The sequence below is a fragment of the Oncorhynchus clarkii genome, chromosome 13 (genome assembly GCF_045791955.1).
Source record: "Oncorhynchus clarkii lewisi isolate Uvic-CL-2024 chromosome 13, UVic_Ocla_1.0, whole genome shotgun sequence".
NCBI classification, from domain to species: domain Eukaryota; kingdom Metazoa; phylum Chordata; class Actinopteri; order Salmoniformes; family Salmonidae; genus Oncorhynchus; species Oncorhynchus clarkii.
Window position 1 is genome coordinate 61,960,580 of NC_092159.1, and position 19,408 is coordinate 61,979,987.

Genomic DNA, 19,408 nt, shown 5'->3' on the forward strand with positions numbered 1-19,408 from the left:
GGGGGGACACAGGGAGTGTGACTAAGCCAGGTAGGAGACCTGTGCCAACTTCCTGTGCTTACCGGAGAGAGAGAGGGACCGGGCAGGCACCGTGTTATGCCGTGGAGCGCACAGTTTCCCCAGTGCGTGTGCATATCCCGGTGCGGTACATTCCAGCTCCTCGTATCTGCCGGGCTAGAGTGGGCATCGAGCCAGGTGCCATGAAGCCGGCTTTACGCATCTGGTCTCCAGTGCGTCTCCTCGGGCCGGCGTACATGGCACCAGCCTTACGCATGGTGTCCCCGGTTCGCCAGCACAGCCCAGTGCGGGCTATTCCACCTGGTATGGCGACCGGGAGCATTCAACCAGGTAAGGTTAGGCAGGCTCGGTGCTCAAGAGCTCCAGTGCGCCTGCACGGTCCGGTCTATCCAGTACCACCTCCACGCACCAGCCCTCCGGTGGCAGCCCCCCTCACCAGGCTGTCTCTCCGTCTTCTGCCTGTAGGTTCTCCTGCCTGTCCAGCACTGCTAGGGCCTTCCTCCTCTCCAGCGCTGCCAGAGTCTCCCGTCTGTCCAGAGCTGCCAGAGTCTCCCGTCTGTCCAGAGCTGCCAGAGTCTCCCGTCTGTCCAGAGCCACTAGAGTCTCCCGTCTGTCCAGAGCCGCTAGAGTCTCCCGTCTGTCCAGAGCCGCTAGAGTCTCCCGTCTGTCCAGAGCCGCTAGAGTCTCCCGTCTGTCCAGAGCCGCTAGAGTCTCCCGTCTGTCCTGAGCCGCTAGAGTCTCCCGTCTGTCCTGAGCCGCTAGAGTCTCCCGTCTGTCCTGAGCCGCTAGAGTCTCCCGTCTGTCCAGAGCCGCTAGAGTGTCCCGTCTTTCCAGAGCCGCTAGAGTCTCCTGTCTGTCCTGAGCCGCTAGAGTCTCCCGTCTGTCCAGAGCCGCTAGAGTCTCTCGTCTGTCCATAGCCGCTAGAGTCTCCCGTCTGTCTAGAGCCGCTAGACTGTCCCGTCTTTCCAGAGCCGCTAGAGTCTCCTGTCTGTCCTGAGCCGCTAGAGTCTCCCATCTGTCCTGAGCCGCTAGAGTCTCCCGTCTGTCCTGAGCCGCTAGAGTCTCCCGTCTGTCCTGAGCCGTCAGAGCCGCCAGTCTGTCTTGAGCCGTCAGAGCCCCAGGAGCTGCCAGAGCCGTCAGTCAGCCAGGAGCTGCCAGAGCCGTCAGTCAGCCAGGAGCTGCCAGAGCCGTCAGCCAGCCAGAACCTGCCAGAGCCGTCAGCCAGCCAGGACCTGCCAGAGCCGTCAGCCAGCCAGGAGCTGCCAGAGCCGTCAGCCAGCCAGGAGCTGCCAGAGCCGTCAGCCAGCCAGGGGCTGCCAGAGCTGCCAACCAGCCAGGGGCTGCCAGAGCCGCCAGCCAGCCAGGGGCTGCCAGAGTGGCCAGCCAGCCAGGAGCTGCCAGAGCCGTCAGCCAGTCCTGAGCTACCCCTCAGTCCGGAGCTGCCCCTCAGTCCGGAGCTGCCCCTCAGTCCGGAGCTGCCCCTCAGTCCGGAGCTGCCCCTCAGTCAGGAGCTGGGGGGTACTGTCACGCCCTGACAATAGTTTGCTTTGTATGTTTATATGTTTTGTTTGTTCAGGGTGTGATCTGAGTGGGCATTCTATGTTGTATGTCTAGTTTGTCTGTTTCTGTGTTTGGCCTGATATGGTTCTCAATCAGAGGCAGGTGTTAGTCGTTGTCTCTGATTGGGAACCATATTTAGGTAGCCTGTTTTGTCATTGTGGGTGATTGGGGGCTTATGTCAGCACATTTGGTATATAGCTTCACGGTCATTGTTCATTTATTGTTTTGTTCAATTTACTTTGTGTTTTTGTCATCCATTAAAATGATGCATTCACACCACGCTGCGCTTTGGTCCGTTTCTTACGACGATCGTGACAAGGAGACGGTAGATGAATCTATATGTTGCGTGGGAGAATTAACCAAATGCATCTGCCATTGTTCTTCTACACTACTGGTGTTAAATTAACAGTGTCTTTGTGAAGTCATGATGATATCTTTGTCAGGTTGTCAGGCTGTGGAGTCACAGAGGAAGGCTGTGCTTCTCTGGTCTCAGCTCTGAAGTCAAAACTCTCACACCTGAGAGAGCTGGATCTGAGTAAGAATGACCTGAAGGATTCAGGAGTGAAACTTCTCTCTGCTGGACTTGGGAATCCCAACTGTAAACTGGAGACTCTGAGGTCAGTATTCCTGTAGTTGGTCAACAAGTGATAACTGTTCACCAGATCCACATGCTTTTACCAGGCACATAGTCCACATCATATGTGTTTGTACAGTGAAGGGAACATTTCAAATTTGGCTCTATGCTTTTTAGATTTGAGATCAAATGTTTCATATTAAGCGACACTACAGAAAATCACCTTTTATTTGAGGTTAATGGTGAGAGGTTAATATGTCTTGTTGTAGCCTCTGTAACTATCTCACTCATTATTATTATTAATGATTAATTCATGCTTTTTCTTCATCATGGTAGTCACAGGCTTGATGTATTCATTGTTGGCAAGGAATATGGAACCAAATACTAAACTTTTAACTACTTTGATACGCAATAAGTGAATTGGTCAGAATTACTTATGACTTCTTCAAATAGGGGGACTAGACACATGAAGTGCTTTTATTTTTCTAAACGTGAAACAGATATGTCTGAAAATACCCTCAAATAAAAGGTGACATTATAGACTGTCACATCATATGAAACATTTGATCTCAAATCCAAAATTATGGAGTATAGATCCACATTTTAAATGTTTGCTTCACTGTCGAAATATATATGGTGTGGACTGTATGCTCAATACAATCTAAATCTGATACCTCACTGTCTGTCTTTTGACTGATACTGCTTTTTAAAATGTTCTTGTCAGTCTACTCAAATATTTGTCCTATACATTTGTCTCTCTACAAGCAATATTATGATAATTTCTAATAATGATACACTCATTTATTTATGAATAGATATGGGAGTTTTCAGGACACTGATATATCTGAATATGTTGAAAAAAATATTATGCCACTATTTTCACCACTAAAGAATAGCAGTGTGGTTTTAATATAATTTTACTATTTTCAGGCTGTCAGGCTGTCTAATCACAGAGGAAGGCTGTGCTTCTCTGGTCTCAGCTCTGAAGTCAAACCCCTCACACCTGAGAGAGCTGGATCTGAGTAACAATAACCTGAACGATTCAGGAGTGAAGCTGCTCTCTGATGGACTGGGGAATCCCCACTGTAAACTGGAGACTCTGAGGTCAGTATTCCTGTAGTTGGTCAAGAACTGGTAAATGTTCACCAGATCCACATGTGTTTACCAGACACACATAGTCCACACCATATGTGTTCAGACAGTGAAGCTTACAGTTTTCAAATGTATTCTATACTCCAGCAATTTAGATTTGAGAAAACAGTTTAATATTAGGTGACAGTACAGAATGTCACCTTTTATTTGAGGTTAATGGTGAGAGGTTAGAATGTTTTGTTGTAGCCTCTGTAACTCTCTCACTCGTTATTATTAATGATTCATTCAGATGATTTACCAGGAACACATAGTCCACATCATATGTGTTTACCAGGAACACATAGTCCACATCATATCAAAGTCGATCTAAGATGGCATAGCAGTTCAGACGTCTTTTTGTCCTCGTCCTGTCGTGTCTTTTTTTTCACATACATTTTTAATTTTCCATAAACTCATCTTCAGAACACTCTCCTGCAATCTGCTTCACCAATTTATATTTATATAAAAAAGTATTATTTACCTCAGATCCGTAATCCTCCAAGAGGCTAGCCAGAAAACTAGCCAGAAGCTAGCCGGGAGCTAGCCAGAAGCTGGTCCAGAAGCTAATCAGAAGCTGGTTCAGAAGCTAGTTCAGAAGCTAGTTAGCTTCTTTACTGGCTAATCGTTAGTACTCAGCTAACCACGGTTTGTGGTCATCGGCTGTCCTTTGGCTCGAGAATCTATCGCCAGTTTTGTACGGCGCGGTGCAGCGCAGCGCGGCTCGGAACATACCGGACCAATTTTTCTCTCCATGTCCTTGGATTTCGGCCGCTGGCTCTGGACATTCATACCTGGATCTCACAGCTAGCTAGCTGCTATCCGTGTGACTATCGGCTTTCGTCGATTCCGGAGCTAACATCAATTGTTCCGGAGCTAGCCAGCTGAAGAGTTCCATCAATCACTACTGGGCTGCAGTCACCTATCCGGACCCGTTTTGCTGCCTACGCGGAGCCTCACCGGGCCTTCACAGCTGGACTGCCGACGTTGTCTACCCGAGGGAGTTGTCCGGCTGGCTCCTCCGGCGCGACGTTGCCTGGGCGCCCATCTGCGGCTGTCTTATCGGCTGCTATCTGAATAGACAATTGGACAATTTTATTTTATTTTTATTTATTTATTTTTCTTCTTGGGCCTCTATAACTATATCTATTGTTTTTATTTTTGTTGTTGTTGTGTGATTTGGATTAATCCCCTCTACCACACGGAAACCCACTAATCTACTGACGGAACGCAAGAGGTGGCTAATAACAGACCTCCATCCTATGCTAGCTTGCTACCGATTTAGCTGTCTAAATCGCTGTGACCCCCAACCAACCTCTCCACTCACTGGACCCTTTTTATCACTCGACTAAGCATGCCTCTCCTTAATGTCAATATACCTTGTCCATTGCTGTTCTGGTTAGTGTTTATTGGCTTATTTCACTGTAGAGCCTCTAGTCCTGCTCATTATACCTTATCCAACTTATTAGTTCCACCACCCACACATGCAATGACATCTCCTGGTTTCAATGATGTTTCTAGAGACAATATCTCTCTCTTCATCACTCAATACCTAGGTTTACCTCCACTGTATTCACATCCTACCTTACCTTTGTCTGTACATTATACCTTGATGCTATTTTATCGCCCCCAGAAACCTCCTTTTACTCTCCGTTCCAGACGTTCTAGACGACCAATTCTCATTGCTTTTAGCCATACCCTTATTCTACTCCTACTCTGTTCCTGTGGCGATGTAGAGGTGAATCCAGGCCCTGCAGTGCCTAGCTCCACTCCTATTCCTCAGGTGCTCTCTTTTGACGACTTCTGTAACCGTAATAGCCTTGGTTTCATGCATGTTAACATTAGAAGCCTCCTCCCTAAGTTTGTTCTATTCACTGCTTTAGCACACTCTGCCAACCCGGATGTTCTAGCTGTGTCTGAATCCTGGCTTAGGAAGACCACCAGAAATTCAGAAATTTTAATTCCAAACTACAACATTTTCAGACAAGATATAACTGCCAAAGGGGGCGGTGTTGCAATCTACTGCAAAGATAGCCTGCAGAGTTCTGTCCTACTATCCAGGTCTGTACCCAAACAATTTGAACTTCTACTTTTAAAAATCCACCTCTCTAAAAACAAGTCTCTCACCGTTGCCGCCTGCTATAGACCACCCTCTGCCCCCAGCTGTGCTCTGGACACCATATGTGAACTGATTGCCCCCCATCTATCTTCAGAGCTTGTGCTGCTAGGCGACCTAAACTGGAACATGCTTAACACCCCAGCCATCCTACAATCTAAACTTGATGCCCTCAACCTCACACAAATGATCAATGAACCTACCAGGTACCTCCCCAAAGCCTTAAACACGGGCACCCTCATAGATATCATCCTAACCAACTTGCCCTCTAAATACACCTCTGCTGTTTTCAACCAAGATCTCAGCGATCACTGCCTCATTGCCTGCATCCGTAATGGGTCAGCGGTCAAACGACCTCCACTCATCACTGTAAAACGCTCCCTGAAACACTTCAGCGAGCAGGCCTTTCTAATCGACCTGGCCGGGGTATCCTGGAAGGATATTGATCTCATCCTGTCAGTAGAGGATGCCTGGATATTTTTAAAAAATGCCTTCCTAACCATCTTAAATAAACATGCCCCATTCAAGAAATTTAGAACCAGGAACAGATATAGCCCTTGGTTCTCCCCAGACCTGACTGCCCTTAACCAACACAAAAACATCCTATGGCGTTCTGCATTAGCATCGAACAGCCCCCGTGATATGCAGCTGTTCAGGGAAGCTAGAAACCATTATACACAGGCAGTTAGAAAAGCCAAGGCTAGCTTTTTCAAGCTGAAATTTGCTTCCTGTAACACTAACTCAAAAAAGTTCTGGGACACTGTAAAGTCCATGGAGAATAAGAACACCTCCTCCCAGCTGCCCACTGCACTGAAGATGGGAAACACTGTCACCACTGATAAATCCACCATAATTGAGAATTTCAATAAGCATTTTTCTACGGCTGGCCATGCTTTCCACCTGGCTACCCCTACCCCGGTCAACAGCACTGCACCCCCCACAGCAACTCGCCCAAGCCTTCCCCATTTCTCCTTCTCCCAAATCCGTTCAGCTGATGTTCTGAATGAGCTGCAAAATCTGGACCCCTACAAATCAGCCGGGCTAGACAATCTGGACCCTTTCTTTCTAAAATTATCTGCCGAAATTGTTGCCACCCCTATTACTAGCCTGTTCAACCTCTCTTTCGTGTCGTCTGAGATTCCCAAAGATTGGAAAGCAGCTGCGGTCATCCCCCTCTTCAAAGGGGGGACACTCTTGACCCAAACTGCTACAGACCTATATCTATCCTACCCCATGCCTTTCTAAGGTCTTCAAAAGCCAAGTCAACAAACAGATTACCGACCATTTCGAATCTCACCATACCTTCTCTGCTATGCAATCTGGTTTCAGAGCTGGTCATGGGTGCACCTCAGCCACGCTCAAGGTCCTAAATGATATCTTAACCGCCATCGATAATAAACATTACTGTGCAGCCATATTCATTGATCTGGCCAAGGCTTTCGACTCTGTCAATCACCACATCCTCATCGGCAGACTCGACAGCCTTGGTTTCTCAAATGATTGCCTCGCCTGGTTCACCAACTACTTCTCTGATAGAGTTCAGTGTGTCAAATCGGAGGGTCTGCTGTCCGGACCTCTGGCAGTCTCAATGGGGGTGCCACAGGGTTCAATTATTGGACCAACTCTCTTCTCTGTATACATCAATGAGGTCGCTCTTGCTGCTGGTGAGTCTCTGATCCACCTCTACGCAGACGACACCATTCTGTATACTTCTGGCCCTTCGTTGGACACTGTGTTAACAACCCTCCAGGCAAGCTTCAATGCCATAACTCTCCTTCCGTGGCCTCCAATTGCTCTTAAATACAAGTAAAACTAAATGCACGCTCTTCAACCGATCGCTACCTGCACCTACCCGCCTGTCCAACATCACTACTCTGGACGGCTCTGACTTAGAATACGTGGACAACTACAAATACTTAGGTGTCTGGTTAGACTGTAAACTCTCCTTCCAGACCCATATCAAACATCTCCAATCCAAAGTTAAATCTAGAATTGGCTTCCTATTTTGCAACAAAGCATCCTTCACTCATGCTGCCAAACATACCCTTGTAAAACTGACCATCCTACCAATCCTCGACTTTGGCAATGTCATTTACAAAATAGCCTCCAATACCCTACTCAACAAATTGGATGCAGTCTATCACAGTGCAATCAGTTTTGTCACCAAAGCCCCATATACTACCCACCATTGCGACCTGTACGCTCTCGTTGGCTGGCCCTCGATTCATACTCGTCGCCAAACCCACTGGCTCCATGTCATCTACAAGACCCTGCTAGGTAAAGTCCCCCCTTATCTCAGCTCGCTGGTCACCATAGCATCTCCCACCTGTAGCACACGCTCCAGCAGGTATATCTCTCTAGTCACCCCCAAAACCAATTATTTCTTTGGCCGCCTCTCCTTCCAGTTCTCTGCTGCCAATGACTGGAACGAACTACAAAAATCTCTGAAACTAGAAACACTTATCTCCCTCACTAGCTTTAAGCACCAACTGTCAGAGCAGCTCACAGATTACTGCACCTGTACATAGCCCACCTATAATTTAGCCCAAACAACTACCTCTTTCCCTACTGTATTTAATGAATGTATTTATTTTGCTCCTTTGCACCCCATTATTTTTATTTCTACTTTGCACTTTGCACATTCTTCCATTGCAAATCTACCATTCCAGTGTTTTACTTGCTATATTGTATTTACTTTGCCACCATGGCCTTTTTTTGCCTTTACCTCCCTCATCTCACCTCATTTGCTCACATCGTATTTAGACTTGTTTCTACTGTATTATTGACTGTATGTTTGTTTGACTCCATGTGTAACTCTGTGTCATTGTATGTGTCGAACTGCTTTGCTTTATCTTGGCCAGGTCGCAATTGTAAATGAGAACTTGTTCTCAACTAGCCTACCTGGTTAAATAAAGGTGAAATAAAAAAATATGTGTTTACCAGGTACACATAGTCCACATCATATATGTTTACCAGACACACATAGTCCACATCATATGTGTTTACCAGGCACACATAGTCCACATCATATGTGTTTACCAGACACACATAGTCCACATCATATGTGTTTACCAGACACACATAGTCCACATCATATGTGTTTACCAGACACATAGTCCACATCATATGTGTTTACCAGACACATAGTCCACATCATATGTGTTTACCAGGCACATAGTCCACATCATATGTGTTTACCAGACACATAGTCCACATCATATGTGTTTACCAGGCGCATAGTCCACATCATATGTGTTTACCAGGCACATAGTCCACATCATATGTGTTTACCAGGCACATAGTCCACATCATATGTGTTTACCAGACACATAGTCCACATCATATGTGTTTACCAGACACACATAGTCCACATCATATGTGTTTACCAGACACATAGTCCACATCATATGTGTTTACCAGACACATAGTCCACATCATATGTGTTTACCAGACACATAGTCCACATCACATGTGTTTGGCGCCAAGCTCCAACAATTTAGATTTGAGATACAAAGTGTCATATTATACTACAGAATGTCACCTTTTATTTGAAACTTCTTATGGTCTAGTTTCCTGAATTTCCGCCTGACTGACGTGCCCAAAGTAAACTGCTTGTTACTCAGGCCCAGAAGCCAGGATATGCATATAATTGGTAGCATTGGATAGAAAACACTTTCACCACCAAAGAATAGCAGTGTGGTTTTGAAATGATTTGACTCTTTACAGGCTGTCATGGTGTCTAGTCACAGAGGAAGGCTGTGCTTCCCTGGTCTCAGCTCTGAAGTCAAACCCTTTACACCTGAGAGAGCTGGACCTGAGGTACAATCACCCAGGAGACTCAGGAGTCAGACTGCTCTCTGCTGGACTGGAGGATCCACACTGCAGACTGGAGAAACTCAGGTATGTAGAGGGTTTTCATCAATGTTCATATCAGACATGTGTGTGTCCAGTGTGTGTCCACTGTGTGTGTGTGTGTGTGTGTGTGTGTCCAGTTTGTATGTGTGTGTGTGTCCAGTGTGAATGTCGTGTGTGTGTGTGTGTGTGTGTGTGTGTGTGTGTGTGTGTGTGTGTGTGTGTGTGCAGTGTGTCTAGTGTGTGTGGCCCTGTGTATGTCTGTGTCGAATGTGTGTGTGTCTGTTTCCTGAGTGTGTGTCTCATGTGTGTTTGTGTCTCATGTGTGTTTGTGTCCAGTGTGTGTTTGTCCATTGTGTGTGTGTGAGTAGCCAGTGTTTGTGTGTGTCCATTGTGTTTTGGTGTCCAGCGTGTGTGTCCAGTGTATGTGTGTATGTGTGTATCTGTGTGTGTCCAGTTTGTGTGTGTGTCCATCGTGTATACAGTGTTTGCGTGTGTGTCCCCAGTGCTTGTTTTTGTGTCCATTGTGTGTGTGTGTGTGTCCAGTGTGTGTGTTTGTGTGTAGAGTGTGAGTGTCCATTGTTAGTATCCAGTGTGAGTGTGTGTGTGTGTGTTTGTTCCCAGTTTATGTGTGTGTGTGTGTGTCCAGTGTGTCTGTGTCCAATGTCTGTGTGTCCAGTATGTGTGTGTGACCAGTGTGTGTGTGTGTGTCCAGTATGTGTGTGTGACCAGTTTGTCCAGTGTGTGACCAGTGTGTGTGTGTCCAGTATTTGTGTGTGACCAGTGTGTGTGTGTGTGTCCAGTATGTGTGTGTGTGTCCAGTATGTGTGTGTGTGTCCAGTATGTGTGTGTGTGACCAGTGTGTGTGTGTGTGTGTGTACAGTATTTGTGAGTGACCAGTGTGTGTGTGTCCAGGATGTGTGTGTGTGTGTCCAGTATTTGTGTGTGACCAGTGTGTGTGTGTGTGACCAGTGTGTGTGTGTGTGTGTGTGTGACCAGTGTGTGTGTGTGTGTGACCAGTGTGTTTCCAGTATATGTGTGTGACCAGTATGTGTGTGTGTGTCCAGTATTTGTGAGTGACCAGTGTGTGTGTGTGTGTATGTGTGTCCAGTTTGTGTGTGTGTGTGTGTGTGTCTGTCCAGCGTGTGTGTGAGTGTAAAGTGTGTGTTGGTGTCCAGCGTGTGAGTGTGTTCCCAGTTTGTGTGTGGGAGTGTCCAGTGTGTGAATGTCCAGTGTGAGTGTCTAGTTTGTGTGTTTCCAGTGTGTGTCTAGTGTGTGTGTGTGTGTGTGTATGAGTGTCCAGTTCGTATGTGTGAGTGTCCAGTCTGTGTGTGTGAGTGTAAAGTGTGTGTAGGTGTACAGCGTGTCTGTGTGTCCATTTTGTGTGTGTCTTTGTGTCCAGAGTGTGTCACTACATTGTCTGTGTCCAGTGTATTTGTATCCAGTGTGTGTGTGTGTTTCACTGTGTGTGTCTGTGTCCAGTGTGTGTGTGTGTCTTTGTGTATATCCAGTGTGTGTGTCGCTGTGTGTGTCTATGTCCAGTGTGTGTGTGTCTGTGTCCAGTGTGTGTGTGTCTGTGTCCAGTGTGTGTCCAGTCTGTCCAGTGTATGTGTGTGTGTGTGTGTCCAGTGTGTGTGTGTCCGAGTCGTGTTTCCATTGTATTTGTGTGTCCAACCTGTGTTTGTGTGTGAGTGTAAAGTTTGTGTTGTTGTCCAGCGTGTGTGTCCAGTTTGTGTGTGGGAGTGTCCAGCGGGTGTGTGTGTCCAATGTGTGTCACTGTGTGTTTGTGTCCAGTGTGTGTGTGTCACTGTGTGTGTCTGTGTCCAGTTTGTGTGGATATCTGTCCAGTGTGTGTGTGTGTGTGTCCAGTGTGTGTGAACAGTGTCTGTGTGTGTGTCCAGTGCGTGTTTTAGTGTCCAGTGTGTTTGTGTGTGAACAGTATTTGTGTGTGTCTATTGTGTGTGTGTCCAGTGAGTGTTTAGTGTCCAGTGTGTGTTTCCAGTTTGAGTGTCCAGTGTTTGTGTGTCCAGTGTTTGTGTCCAGTGTGTGTGTGTCCAGTGTGTGTGTGTCCAGTGTGTGTGTGTGTGTGTAATTGTCCAGTGTGTGTGTGTGTCACTGTGTGTGTCTGTGTTCAGTGTGTGTGTGTCTTTGTATGTATGCGTGTCCAGTGTATGTGTGTCTGTGTCGAGTGTGTGTGTGTCTTTGTATGTGTGTTTGTCCAGTGTGTGTGTGTGTGTCCAGTTTGTGTATGTCCATTGCTTGTGTTTGTGTGTCCTGTGTGTGTGTGTCCAATGTTTATGTGTGTGTCCAGTGTGTGTGTGTGTGTGTGTGTGTGTGAGTGTCCAGTTTGTGTGTGTGTGTGTGTGTGTGTGTGTGTGTGTGTGTGTGTGTGTAATTATCCCGTGTGTATGTGTGTCCAGTGTGTATGTGTGTCCATTGTGTGTGTGTGTCTTTGTATGTGTGTGTGTCCAGTGTGTGTGTTGCTGTGTGTGTGTGTGTCCTGTGTGTGTGTGTGTGTGCAGTGTGTCTGTGACTGTATCCAGTGTGTGTGTGTCGAGCGTGTGTGGTTGTGTGTGTCCTGTGTCTGTATCCAGTGTGTGTCCAGTGTGTGTGGAGCGTGTGTGGTTGTGTGTGTGTCCAGTGTGTGTGGAGCGTGTGTGGTTGTGTGTGTGTCCAGTGTGTGTGGAGCGTGTGCGGTTGTGTGTGTGTCCAGTGTGTGTGCTCTTGTGTATCTCTCAATGACTGTCTGTTCTCCTGCTTACCGCTACAGTGTGGAACATGGTGGAGAGTACACAATGAAACCTGGACTTAGAAAATGTGAGTGTTGACGGCTGTGAAGAATATGACTAAGAATAAGTCTTAATTCAAGTTAAGTCAAAGTCAAAGACCACCATCATTACTTACTTGGTCAGATTAAATATAAGCTGTGGTTCTACAGAAGCAGAAATCAGGGACACCAAAGTTTAGAAAGTGTTGCTTTGACAATGTGTGTGTTTGTGTATGTGTGAGGCGTGGTCGTGATACATTAGAAATGTGTGTGTGTTCAGAATAAGCGTGTTTTATATTACCTTACAGTATAACATATGATCATTCAACAAGTCTCAAGTTACCTTCTCCTGTTGATACCTAGACACATCTACATTAAATGAATTAGTGAAAAGTGAGTTAACATTCTAATGTGAATGATGATGATTTCTAATATTGTGTCTGGTTTCATCCATCAGATGCCTGTGATCTCACACTGGACCCAAACACAGTAAACAGACTCCTCTCTCTGTCTGAGGAGAACAGAAAGGTGACACGTAGGACAGAGGAGCAGCCGTATCCTGATCACCCAGATAGATTTGAGAACTGCAGACAGGTGCTGTGTAGAGAGGGTCTGATTGGGCGCTGTTACTGGGAGGTAGAGAGGAGTGGGAGTGGGGCTGTTATAGGAGTGACATATAAAGGAATCAGCAGGAGAGGAGAGTGTGAGGACAGTCTGATTGGATCCAATGACAAGTCCTGGAGTCTTGACTGCTCTGACAACAGTTACACTGCCTGGCACAACAATAATTACACTATCATAGACGTCCCCTCCAGCTCCAACAGAGTAGGAGTGTATCTGGACTGGCCAGCCGGCACTCTGTCCTTCTACAGAGTCTCCTCTGACACACTGGACCACCTGATCACATTCTACACCACATTCACTGAGCCCCTCTATCCAGGGTTTAGGGTTTGTTATTGCTCTTCAGCATCACTGTGTCAAACACAACATGATATTTCACTCTAATCATGTGTTTTATGTTTGATCTCATTATGACATTTAAATATATGGAGTAACACACACCAGTTTGGACCAGTTTATTCCTGTAAACAATAACCATGGTAACTCTGTGTCTGTCTCTTTCCATGATCCTGCACCCTGTGTGAACAGTTCAGATTCCCCACACACAGAAACTGGACACTAAAACACACTGGACACACACTCACTGGACACCCACACGCACTGGACACCAGCACACACACGCTGGACGCAATTTGAATGCACAGAGAAACCATGATGATCCCATTGTCGTGCCATTCTTTTGCCACCATTTACCTCATGTTTCAGCATGATACGGCCCGATGTGGCAAGGATCTGTACACAATTCCTGGAAGATGGGAAAAAAACTGTTCTTCCATGGCCTGACAACTCACCGGACATGTCACCCACTGAGTATGTTTGGGATGCTCTGGATGGACGTGTACGACAGCGTGTTCCAGGTCCTGACAATATCCAGCAACTTTGCTCAGCCATTTAAGAGGAGTGGGACAACATTCCACAGGCCACAATCAACAGCCTGATCAACTCTATGCGAAGGAGATGTGTCGCACTGAATGAGGCAAATTGTACTGCCGTGGTTGAGGACAATATTGTGAGTGACAATCAAGAGCTTATTGAGAAATGAAAAATGGTTGTAATTGTTGTAACCATTAGACAGTTTGATGAAAGTATTGAGCAGAGGAGCTCATATACAGAACAGTTTGAATATTTTGTTATTGTAAATGACATTGATCAGGACAACATTGTGCCTACATGTTTTAGTGTAATGGGGCCAAAGGCATGTAATTTACTCGACAGCCTGCTACAGCCAGACAGAACAGGTAATAAGACGTATGGGGATGTTGTGGAGATACTTAAAGGACATTTTTCACAGGAACCACTAGTTAATGCTGAAAGGTTCAGGTTCCACAGGAGACATCAGGAAGAGGGAGAATCAGTACCAATGTTTGCTGTTGCATTACAGAAACTATCAGAACACTGAGTTGAATGGTGTTCTAAATGACATCATAAGAGACAGACTAGTATGTGGGCTACGGAGTGAAGACACACAAGAGACTGTTGACTGAAAGTCATCTGACCTTGGTGAAGGACATTGAAATCAGTGTGTCCATGGAACTAGCTGCTAAAGAGGCTCACCAGTTGAGTTCATCATTAACTTAGTGGGTTCATCTAACAATCCTAATCACCAGCTGATGCATTTTAATCTCATACACAGGGTACACCTTCCACCTAGATAACATAATTTAATTAAAATCATAACCTCTCCTCTGTGTGATCTATGTAATCATGGTGCTTTGGGCTCCTTTAATCATGTTTGAGTTTGAGTTTATTTATTCTTGCTCACAGATAAAACTGAAAAAATTCAGAATTTACACAACTAATAATTGAAAAACACAAATTTAAAATCCAGAACACTGACAATATGAACGATCATGTTCAAGTACCTGAAATGGCAAATCATATTCATAAGCATGGAAAACTGGCACTACACATTATAGCACAACTAAAGAATAATGTGTGTGTAGATTGTGTGTGTTCGAGTGTGAGAGAGTGCACGTTTAACTATACTTGTGGGGACCAACTGGGGACATTTAGCTGATACCCACAAGGAAAAAGGTCATTTCTAGGGGGTTTGAGGTTTGATTTAGAGGTAGGGGTTAAATGTTAGGGTTAGGTTTTGACATGGTCTGCCTTACAGGGATAATTATTTTGTCCCCAGTTTGTCAAGATGTCCCCACACGGGATGTGTGCAAACAGTTCAATGTCCCCATAAGGTCAGCACAACAGTTCAATGTCCCCATAAGGTCAGGACAACAGTTCAATGTCCCCATAAGGTCAGTATTCTGCCCTTGAGTTGCGTTCCCATGCAAAACTAGACAGATAGCTAACAACTAAGTCTTCAATAAAACTCCCAAGGCGTGACTTTTCTTGAATGAATATATTGAAAACGTTTATGTTGTGAAACTGCAAAATACAGAAAAGAATATACTTTAGTATTCAATTCACACCGATAGTAGCTGTACATTATACATTTGAAGTTGCATAAATACAAAGCACGCGCTAAGGTACCATGCATCTGGCATGATGCCAAACCATATAGCTAATTGTTACTCATATGGTAATTGGCTCCTTTCATTACTCTAATAGTGTACAACCATCTATGTAGAATAACAAAGCATATTACACTAGGAACAGTAACAAAACTACAGTATTGTATATTTTACAATTCGTTTGCATGACGCACGAGCAAAGTAATACAGCTAACGACATACATGAAAGGCATTGCAATTTGTAAGTAAATGCAACCAACATTGATATGTAAGCAACTCTATCAATAACAATATTATAATCATTAGCTAAATGCTTGAATTGAACTTACAAACAAATATTTTCCAAGGCTGAAGCGAGACAAGAAATAACTACATTGAAAGACCTGCACCGTAGCGTTGTTTGTAGCTGCTTCTATGCGTGCAGAACAAATGCTCTACTTCCTGTTTGAGTTGTCTTTCTAAGTACCAGAAACATCCACTAGGGGGCAAATAACACAATTGCAAACAATGAAAATCCAATTGAACCATTGTAATAAAATAATCTGTTACCTTCTAACAGGATGGCAGCACACACCCCGCCTGGTATAATGAAATTGTGCCACTATGAAATAAAACATATCAAGAAACAAATAATGCCCTTTCTATTTTTATCTTTTGTCTCTAGGATGCTTCAGAAAGAAGAACAACAATCTCTGAGATTGGTCTCAGAAACACCTTAGCAGCTCCTTGCTTGACAATTTTTAGTTCTACTTTCCTAACCTTTTTGTCAGTAAGACATAAGACAACATCTCCCACTGTTGTCTTTTCTTCAACAGTGCATTCTCGATCACTTCGGGTGTACCATAGCACTCTTCTAGTCGTTGCCAGACCACGTTAAGTCCTGCTGTTGCGTTGAAAATATGGACAGATCTAATTCTGTTTGCTTGCTCAGACGACTCTGCCCCTAGCCACTTGGTAATTAGATCTAACTCTTCCCCGGCTGATAAATTCAAGTCTCTGGTCGCATTGAGAAAGGATGCTTTCCATGCCCAATAATTTTCAGGGCGATCATCAAACTTCAGGAGTCCGGAACTCACCATCTCACGGCGTAAGAGGTACTTGATGAGGTCTGGTGCCACTTGTGACTCAGGGAAGTTGTGTGTGTGACTGGAAGTGGGCTTGTTTTCCATTTCCACCATGCTGCTGTTCCTTTCTTTTGAACGGAGAGTCTCTGCTCATGTTCTGTTGTTTGCTACTTACTGGATTATGGCATGTAGCTGGGTCAACACTAAGCTCTTGTTTCTCCACTTCAAATGGAAGTTCAGCAAAGTAGGGCCTAGCATGTTGTTGCACATACTCACATGTATGTTGGACTGGACTTAAGGGCTGTGTCCCTGTGTCTAGTTCTTTGCGAAGCTCTCTGCGTTCTGATCCTACAACTTCTTCAAAGGCTGCAGCTTCAGCCAACGCAGCAGCAGCTGCTCTCTCAACTTGGAGAACATATAAACTTGCCTCGAGGTCAGCTTGTTGACGCAAAAAGCTGGCCTCTATTTCTGCCTTTTGTTTCATCAAGCTGGCCTCTATTTCTGCCTTTTGTTTCATCACAGAAGCTTCCTTCTCAGCATAAGAGACTTGCGCGTGCTTTGATGGCTGCAGAACTTGCCGTTGAGGATCTGCTTGACTGTTTTGATGACCTTGATCTTGTAGATTGAGACTTGGTCCCAATGTGCTGAAGAGGCTCTTCCATCTCTCTCTGTTGAACACCTGACTCTGGTTGTTGCATCGTAGACTGCTGGTCTTCCCTAGGATAAGAGGCTTTGTTGGCTGATGAACGTAGAAACATAACCACCATGTGCAGTTATTCACAGCCCGCTGTGATGATGTTTTTTCAGAATAGTGAAAAAACAAATATTTTCCAAGGCTGAAGCGAGACAAGAAATAACTACATTGAAAGACCTGCACCGTAGCGTTGTTTGTAGCTGCTTCTATGCGTGCAGAACAAATTCTCTACTTCCTGTTTGCGTTGTCTTTCTAAGTACCAGAAACATCCACTAGGGGGCAAATAACACCATTGCACACAATGAAAATCCAATTGAACCATTGTAATAAAATAATCTGCTACCTTCTAACAGGATGGCAGCACAGTCAGCACAACAGTTCAATGTCCCCATAAGGTCAGGACAACAGTTCAATGTCCCCATAAGGTCAGGACAACAGTTCAATGTCCCCATAAGGTCAGCACAACAGCTCAATGTCCCCATAAGGTCAGCACAAAAGTTCAATGTCCCCATAAGGTCAGCACAACAGCTGAATGTCCCCATAAGGTCAGCACAACAGTTCAATGTCCCCATAAGGTCAGCACAACAGTGCAATGTCCCCATAAGGTCAGCACAACAGTTCAATGTCCCCATAAGGTCAGCACAACAGTTCAATGTCCCCATAAGGTCAGCACAACAGTTCAATGTCCCCATAAGGTCAGCACAACAGTTCAATGTCCCCATAAGGTCAGCACAACAGCTGAATGTCCCCATAAGGTCAGGACAACAGTTCAATGTCCCCATAAGGTCAGCACAACAGTTCAATGTCCCCATAAGGTCAGCACAACAGTTCAATGTCCCCATAAGGTCAGCACAACAGTTCAATGTCCCCATAAGGTCAGCACAACAGTTCAATGTCCCCATAAGGTCAGGACAACAGTTCAATGTCCCCATAAGGTCAGCACAACAGTTCAATGTCCCCATAAGGTCAGCACAACAGTTCAATGTCCCCATAAGGTCAGCACAACAATTCATGTTTTTGATTTAATCAACCTGGAATACCAAGTGTGTTGAATTGATCAATTAGGTCAGTTGGTCAGGTTTGTTGTCTAGTTGGATCAGAATCTTGCTGCAGGCTACCTGCTGTACTCCATGAAACGGGTTTACCCCCGGAGGAATGTACATGTTTCCTGGAGACAGGACCAGCTCTGATCACGGGTTTACCCCCAGAGGAATGTACATGTTTCCTGGAGACAGGACCAGCTCTGATAACGGGTTTACCCCCGGAGGAATGTACATGTTTCCTGGAGACAGGACCAGCTCTGAAACGGGTTTACCCCCGGAGGAATGTACATGTTTCCTGGAGACAGGACCAGCTCTGAAACGGGTTTACCCCCAGAGGAATGTACATGTTTCCTGGAGACAGGACCAGCTCTGAAACGGGTGTACCCCCAGAGGAATGTACATGTTTCCTGGAGACAGGACCAGCTCTAATACGGGTTTACCCCCGGAGGAATGTACATGTTTCCTGGAGACAGGACCAGCTCTGATAACGGGTTTACCCCCGGAGGAATGTACATGTTTCCTGGAGACAGGACCAGCTCTGATACGGGTTTACCCCCAGAGGAATGTACATGTTTCCTGGAGACAGGACCAGCTCTGAAACGGGTTTACCCCCAGAGGAATGTACATGTTTACTGGAGACAGGACCAGCTCTGAAACGGGTTTACCCCCAGAGGAATGTACATGTTTCCTGGAGACAAGACCAGCTCTGAAACGGGTTTACCCCCAGAGGAATGTACATGTTTCCTGGAGACAGGACCAGCTCTGAAACGGGTTTACCCCCAGAGGATTGTACATGTTTCCTGGAGACAGGACCAGCTCTGATACGGGTTTACCCCCAGAGGAATGTACATGTTTCCTTGAGACAGGACGAGCTCTGAAACGGGTTTACCCCCAGAGGAATGTACATGTTTCCTGGAGACAGGACCAGCTCTGAAACGGGTTTACCCCCGGAGGAATGTACATGTTTCCTGGAGACAGGACCAGCTCTGATACGGGTTTACCCCCAGAGGAATGTACATGTTTCCTGGAGACAGGACCAGCTCTGAAACGGGTTTACCCCCAGAGGAATGTACATGTTTCCTGGAGACAGGACCAGCTCTGAAACGGGTTTACCCCCAGAGGAATGTACATGTTTCCTGGAGACAGGACCAGCTCTGAAACGGGTTTACCCCCAGAGGAATGTACATGTTTCCTGGAGACAGGACCAGCTCTGAAACGGGTTTACCCCCAGAGGAATGTACATGTTTCCTGGAGACAGGACCAGCTCTGAAACGGGTTTACCCCCAGAGGAATGTACATGTTTCCTGGAGACAGGACCAGCTCTGAAACGTGTTGATGTGCTGTTTGTATTCTGTTTTTCCTATTCTGTGTGTGTGTGTGTGTGTGTGTGTGTGTGTGTGTGTGTGTGTGTGTGTGTGTGTGTGTGTGAGAGAGAGTAAATACCCAGATAATGGTCAGAAAGATAAACAAAATATAGAAATAATAGCTAACATAAAGAACATA

At 45.6% G+C, this 19,408-nt stretch overlaps 1 protein-coding gene across 1 annotated transcript in view; it reads left to right on the top strand.

Moving 5' to 3' along the window:
* The window catches only part of LOC139423617 (NLR family CARD domain-containing protein 3-like), a 33,606-nt gene that overhangs the window by 13,137 nt on the left and 1,061 nt on the right, over positions 1-19,408 (top strand). Inside the window, exons 6-10 of the mRNA XM_071175201.1 lie at positions 2,022-2,195; positions 3,083-3,256; positions 9,123-9,296; positions 12,019-12,065; positions 12,473-12,963. Coding sequence (XP_071031302.1) covers positions 2,022-2,195; positions 3,083-3,256; positions 9,123-9,296; positions 12,019-12,065; positions 12,473-12,963 — 1,060 coding nt within the window. The remainder of the gene's footprint in view (positions 1-2,021; positions 2,196-3,082; positions 3,257-9,122; positions 9,297-12,018; positions 12,066-12,472; positions 12,964-19,408) is intronic.